Source organism: Drosophila montana, unplaced genomic scaffold (assembly GCF_035044405.1).
Source record: "Drosophila montana isolate Dmon_TW-CO22-7 unplaced genomic scaffold, ASM3504440v1 contig_402_1, whole genome shotgun sequence".
NCBI lineage: Eukaryota > Metazoa > Arthropoda > Insecta > Diptera > Drosophilidae > Drosophila > Drosophila montana.
Window position 1 is genome coordinate 4,728,706 of NW_026998739.1, and position 6,947 is coordinate 4,735,652.

The 6,947-nt window shown below is 36.7% G+C and overlaps 1 protein-coding gene across 2 annotated transcripts; it reads right to left on the reverse strand.

Annotated features, from left to right (window-relative positions):
- Positions 1–4,775: 4,775 nt before the first annotated feature.
- On the reverse strand, positions 4,776–6,231 carry LOC135439365 (uncharacterized). Of its 2 annotated transcripts, none has more exons than XM_064698084.1 (2): positions 6,088–6,231; positions 4,776–6,021 (listed from the first exon to the last, which is right to left on the reverse strand). In XM_064698084.1, exon 2 carries the CDS (start codon positions 6,009–6,011, stop codon positions 4,803–4,805), a length of 1,209 nt encoding a protein of 402 aa, XP_064554154.1. In that variant the 5' UTR covers positions 6,012–6,021; positions 6,088–6,231; the 3' UTR covers positions 4,776–4,802. The 2 variants fall into 2 exon arrangements, with proteins under 2 accessions (XP_064554154.1, XP_064554155.1); XM_064698085.1 differs by having other exon boundaries at positions 6,083–6,225.
- Positions 6,232–6,947: the final 716 nt, after the last annotated feature.

Below are 6,947 nucleotides of genomic sequence, written 5' to 3' on the forward strand. Positions count from 1 at the left end.
TTATAAAAACCACTAATTGACTTTTGAACGTTAATGTTCGAGCACCATTGAAAATGCCAGCACACGCACACACACACACACATATTTATACACACAGACACACACACTGTGAAATTATTGCACACGCTCTGGATCCGTAAAAGGCAGGACAACAAAATGTTGCCATAATTGGTATTTTTGATATGCATAAAATTTTGCCGGGCCATAAGCTATGGCCGTTTTCCATGTGTGTATGTGTGTGTGTGTGTGAGTGTGTGCATATATGTGTGTGGGTGTTTATGTGGGGCTAATTAAATTATTATTTTCCACAAAATTGCGGTCCATGGTAGAAATAACTAAAGATACGTAATATAAAAGTGCCCAACATTTGCTTATTTATCTATGAGCGTTGCATAATTTTTGCCAATTTCTGAATTTTGGGTAAATTTGTCAAACAATGTGATTCCCATATACGTAATTTGCGAGTATATTTAACTGCTGTCGTATATTCCATCAATTAACTCATATTTGTGGTGATTTAATTAATCCGCTCTCACAACGGGTTAAATATAACTTAGTTAAATATATCAGCGATAGGAAAACTCAGTCGTAGATTAAGATTTTGAATTAAAGCACTTAGGAGTTGTTTGTCTAAAAGGGTATTAAATCTTCGTCGTGCCGAACATGTCAGTTTTTGCTTTTTATTTGTTCTATATTTTATTCATATTTTGCAAGTGCAAGTGATTTTAATTGCTTATTAATTTAATAATGCAAATTGATTTGATACATTTTATAAGACGCTTCGTTGCGCTGCCTGCTGACAATTTTTTTATTTCTTGTATTCTCGTAGTCTGGTGTGCTCTACCATTGCAGTCTGGCACACTTAGACGAACGTACTGCCAGCTGAAGTATATGCCAATTTATTTTAATTAATGCTCGGCTCAGCTGCCGCAGCATGTTAACAAATCGAATCGGTTTTTGTTTTCATTTATGTCACTGCTAATTGCCTCTTGAAAATACCATGCCACTGACTATTTCTACAGGATTTGAATAGACTTGATAGATATGTATATATATATATTTTTGAGAGCTGATGGCATATAAATCAATGGCTGCGCGGAGCGTGGGGTAGCATAAACTATAAAATACTAGGCAGTAATTCATTTTAATTTGTACAATTAATGTAAATATAAAATAACCTAAGTTATAATAAGCCAAAAACATTCATTATCAATATAAATAGGCATTTTAAATAAAGTGCAATAATTATTATCTATATAATATTGCATGCTAGTCATTTATGTAATTTCAAATGGGCTATTATAAAAATAATTAAACAACAAATTCTAAATAAATCATTTAAAAAATATTTTAAAATTATATATAAATATTTTTTGAAGCAATCCAAAGTTAAAAAATATAACAGCATAAACGAAATATTTAAAAATAAATTAAATCAATTTTATTTTTTAAAACTAGTAAAATACGAATATTAAAAAAAGATTCTATTAATTCAAATAGTTAACATGAACTTTAGTTAATTTTGTAAAGAACGGCATTGAGACTTATTTAATTTTTAAAAAGCATAAATGTATAAATAAAATATAAAAATTTACACATCGGAGCTCTCTATTTAATTAAAAATCTTTTTTTTTTATATTTTTTATTTCATTTTTCATATTATCTTTTTTATACCTTATATTTTAAATCTTATAGCTTATTTCTTATATTTTATATTTTCATTGTTTTATCCCTTATATTTTATATTTTACACTTTATAGTTATTTCTTATATCTTATGTTTTATATTTTACATTTATATCTTATATGATATATTATTTTTATTTATTTATTTTTGTTTATTAGCTTATAATTTATATTACTATTTTGTAGCATATTTTTAAATATTTTGATTAAATTTGCGCTTCTTGATTTACTTCAAACATATTCAAAATGTACCATTAAGAAAAAAATGTGCTCGAAAATTAACAATCCCTCGAAAAGGGATAAATGTGCTGAATATATAGTACCCAAGCTAACGTGTTTGTTTTGTTATAATGATAGTTTTTAATATTCTGATAGGTTTAAGTTTATACTTTTCTTAATTTATAAATTTAAATATAATTTATTACGATAGATCAAATCCATGTTAATCGTTAATCGTTAATCGTTATCGATAGCTATAATGCTGACAGTGGTCATTCGAAAGTTGTTCAACACTAAACGAAATGTTGGTGATTGCTACCAATGCTGTAAAGCGCAACTTTATAGACATCACAGCTCAATCATTTGGTGCTTCATATTTTGTTTTCAGATTGCGCATTTCGTTTATTTTTCACACGCTATCAGTTTTCAATGGATTTTCAGTTTTCCACACACACTTGAAGTGTGCGTCGGTTATTCATCACAACTTTGCAGCGTAAGAGCTATATGTGTGTGCGTGTGTGTGTTTGTATGAATGGCTCTGCGAAGGATCTTTATAATTGCATGTGTACATATTTGCATATGTATTTCTATGTATGTGCGTGTGTGGGTATGTCACGCTTTAGCTGGCCACGTCCTTTCGCCTACAGTTGCCCATTTTCCCTGCAATTGCCAATCAATGTTTGTGCAAAAATATTTGCTTCTCTTATTTTCCGCACTCTTAGGCCGCTGCGTGTTTATTTTGTGTGTGGTTGTTTTTTTCATTCATTTTGTTTTTTGTGTATATTGTTTTTTATTTTCAATAAATCGGCGCAAGCACGCCGTGCAGCTCAATTGCAGTGGATTAAATTATTAAAAAATGCTCGAGCGCACAAACAACAAAATCTGAATGTGCGCTGTTAAAAAGCGCGTAGATACTTTAATTTGATTAAGATTTAAATTGGCTGTGAGTGGATGTGCATGGCGCACAAGTGCCTATGCCTGGTAGAGACAACATGTGCTACATTCAATGCATTTTGACCAGAATAAGAAACTTGTTTAATAAAAATGTTGTGCTCAGTTTCAAAGTGTTCATTTAATTATTGTTTAAATTTAACTTATTTTAACTGAAATGTATTTTAATACGACAAGCAGAGACCTTGCGATGGAAAGTGTGAGAGGGTTCATAAAAGTAGGAAAAGAGTTTCTGAAGAGCAGTTAACTAAATTTACCTGATTTCCCAAACCGAAATTGTAGGCTATATTAAAATTCGCCCTGCTATGAGCACCGTCCGTCAAATTGAGTTTGAAATCATATTTAATTTCCATGTTTCTTCGGGCGAATAATGTAGCCCAAAAATAAATCGCTTGAGGCCAACTGCCAGCCAGGCAAACCGAAGCTCAAATAAAATTTCAGCTGCACGCCATTTTCATATTAAATAACTTTGTGTATATTTCCTGTGCTCTTGCGATGAGCTACTTATTTCCAGTCTTTTTTTTTTTTTTTTTTGCCTTTCGTTTCTTTTGAGTCGCCAGGTGAACAAGTTCACAGCGTTTCAGCAGCACAGCTGGAGTTAAGGTTCGAAAAAGGAGCAGCCGAGAACTAAACAAAAACTTACATCAAGCCTGGTCATTAAATCAGTCAGAAGTGCCCAATTTCTGGCGATAGAAATTAGTTTGTTCGCTTTAAGGAATTACGTGAACGAAACTGGGAGAGCGTATCATTAAAAGTTTAAGGTTTGAACCAGCGCTTCCTCCTCAAGGCTCGCTTCCATAGGTAGAATATTAATTGATAAAATTCCGCGTTTAAACACAGTCTTGGTTCAAATAGGTTAAGTATCCGTTTTTGAATATAAATCAGACTTAAAGTAGCTGAATCAAAAGCCAAATCAAAAGGAATCTTCTGTACGTGGGGCCACCTGTGTGAACGCGCCTCAAAGCTGGCTGCACAAAACCCTAAAGGCTGGCAAACAGACAACCAATGCAAACGCCCCGAAGGGTATTATCTTTTGCGGGGGTGTTAACCTGTGAAAAGGATACACAACACAAATACCAACGAATGTTTTGATAGCAAGTGTTAGTGTGGAATATGAAGATTACACAAGTGTGTTTGGAGCCAGGCCTCAAAGCGTAATCGCCCACCCTTTTATGTCCACAAGAGTTGGCTTGCAAATGAACCCTGAATGTGTGGCCTGTCTGTAAGCGTGTGCGTTTCCAAGAAAAGCCATTATGTGTGTGAAGTTGAGCTAATGAGCTTAAGCTGGACCCTATTAAAGCCTTGAAAGCATTGCAATAAGCTAAATAGGTTGTGCCATAAATTATATAATTGCTGACCAGAACTGCACTCTGATAATATATAGATATATATTATAGAGGATAATGTAAGCGTGTTAGGCAGTTAGTTGAAATATAGCTTTTTTATCTCCGGAAGGGAGAATTCGGTGATGGCTAATTTAATCTTAGCTAAAGCAATAAGAAGCAATATCCTTGTGGATATCTTATCAACAGGTTCAGAAATGTGTATCGCCTGGGAGATACAAAAGCGATAGAAGGTATCTGCGACTGAATACCGATTATTTTATGTTTTTGAAAATTATTTTTATTTGTTTTAAATTGTCGAAAAATCTTTTGGGGCAAGTCATGTAGAGGGCACCATTACAGTTTACCTTTTCGAATGTACGAAAATTTGGTCGTCTGTCTTATAGGGTGGGATTAAAGTGATATATATACTTTTCTATGCCTTTTGTGTGCATATGCCAAGAAACGTTCAGTTATTTTCGATCAGAAAGCAATAAAATATCATTCCATATAAGTCTCATCTATAGAAAAGTTGACTTTTCCCAAAGCATTTATAATTAGAGCCGCATTTTCAATAAAATGAAAGTCTGAGCTTAAATTATTTTAAATATTGCTTACTGTTTATTTAGGTCCTAGTTTTTTCGTTAACGTTCACCCACTGGTTAGGATTAATGTAGATATTGGAGACTGTGCCGCGTAGCGTGTTCAGGCCTTGATTAAGTGGTACGGGCTTTGGGCGTTGCGCCGCGCCCTTAACCCATTGCTGCCACGCCAGAGCCGCCTGCTGTTTGCGCTGTTGCTGTTCCCGTTGCTTTCGCAGTTGCTCGCGCTGCGCCAGCTGACGCCGATTCTCCGCCTGTTGCATCTTCTTCAACTCCCAGCCCTGGAGGCTCCGTTGCGCCGTTGCCTCATCCACCAATTGGTGCTGAACTGGCCTAGCAGCAGTGTTTGATCTGCGCTTGCTGTTGTTGGTGCTGGTTCTGGCGTTGGCGTTGGTGTTTGCGTTGCATTGGCGTGCCTTTCGCTGACACCACTCCTGTACCCGCTGCTCGTTCAGCTGTTGACGCAGTGCCTCCTGTCGTTGTTTTAGCTCGCGCTGTTCCCGCGCTGCCTGCTGCTTGTATTGGTATTGCCGCTTCTTGCCCGAAAGCCAATTATCGTAGGCCTCGTTCGAGTGACGCATCAGCTTCAATTGATCCAATTGCACTTGCGGGTCGTAGTAGATGGAGGCTGTGTCCGAGCCAAGTTCGAGTAGGGGCACAGCACAGCAGCTCCGAGTTTCGGGTTCGTCGATTGGTTGGCTATCCATGGACGTATACATGGAGACGGCCTCCTCCTCCTCCCAGCTGCACATGGACGTTGTGGAGCCTCTTTCCAGTTGCTGTTCGTCCGCTTCGCATTGCTTAAGTAACATTTGTTGCCTTGGCGGCGGCGGCATCATTGTCTCGGCCGTTGCAGCGACTGCTCCACTACCATCAGACAAGGAGCTATTTTCGGAGCTGTTTTCGGGTGTCAGTGTTGCAGTGTCCGTTTCCAAGGATCTCGGCGAGCTGCAGCGCAGTGTGGACATCTCCGTGTCGGCCATCGAGTTGAGCTCGTAGGACGATGCGGAGCGGCCCACATAGCGCACCGTGCTACGACTTGAGAGCAAGAGACGTGGCTCAAGGTCATACGACTTGATGTATGTACGCGAGCATTTTGTACGCCGAGTGCCCATTTCGCTCTCCTCATCCAGCGATCCATTGGCTGTTGTATTCGCCTTAGAGCGTCCACCGCTGAACATTTCACAATCAATAAACTTGCCACGACTGTTCATCCGACCCACAAATGCCATTTCTTTAGATCTGCAAAGGATTCCAATTAAAAGCTGTTGCATATGCAAACTCTTCAGCTCTGCAGCTTTACCTTACCTTGAAAGTCTTCGATCCAACTTGGGGAATACGTTATTCAAACTCGAAAAAAGGAGAGAAACTGTAAGGCAAATAAAACTGTATGTATATGTGTACACAACAATAATCAGAATGAGAGTGAAATACGATCTGAAAAGTTTCAACACTTTTGATAGAGGACACAAGGCAACATCTGTTTCAGTTATTCACAATTCTATTTGCTTGCATAAGGAAAATTTATAATGATATTACAGGGTATTGTGTTTTATTTTCATTAATCCTTTTGTTTTGTATGTGAACTTGCGAGCTTTAGGTAGAATTGGAAAGGTAGGGTAGAAATTGATGGATCAAATGGAAAGAGAAAGCCTAGTTCGGGTAATGCCGGTTAATACCAGCTAATATAGTACTAAAATACTATATTATGTATAGAAAAATTATTGTTTAAAGAATATATTTTAATTAATTACTACTAAAAAATGTCTAATAAGATTATACAAATTCCCCAATTCAAAATTTAAATAAGGTAAATAGATAAAATTATTTATTGCTCTCATTGAAATCCAGTCAATGCCAAAGACGAAATTAACATATGTGGCATATAAAGCTTTACCTCATGCATCCTGTCTGTGCCATAGAATTTATTACTGGCCGATGCCATCAAGTAAAATCATTTTGACCGCAAAGACAACAGTTTTTCTACCGTTGCGCTTGTCGCGGTTGCAGTTACAAAAATCATTCTTGTTTTCATTTTCTATTAATATACAATTTAGCCTTTTTTGTACACTAAACCCATTGCAATTGGGTAGAAGGGGTATATTGTTTGTGTGCAAAAGCATGTAACACGCAAAAGAGAGCACCTTCGCCTCCATCTTGATCAGCAC

What these genes read in the sequence shown, in the direction of transcription:
- LOC135439365 (XM_064698084.1), bottom strand. Translation starts at nt 6,011, where the DNA reads ATGGCATTTGTGGGTCGGATGAACAGTCGTGGCAAGTTTATTGATTGT.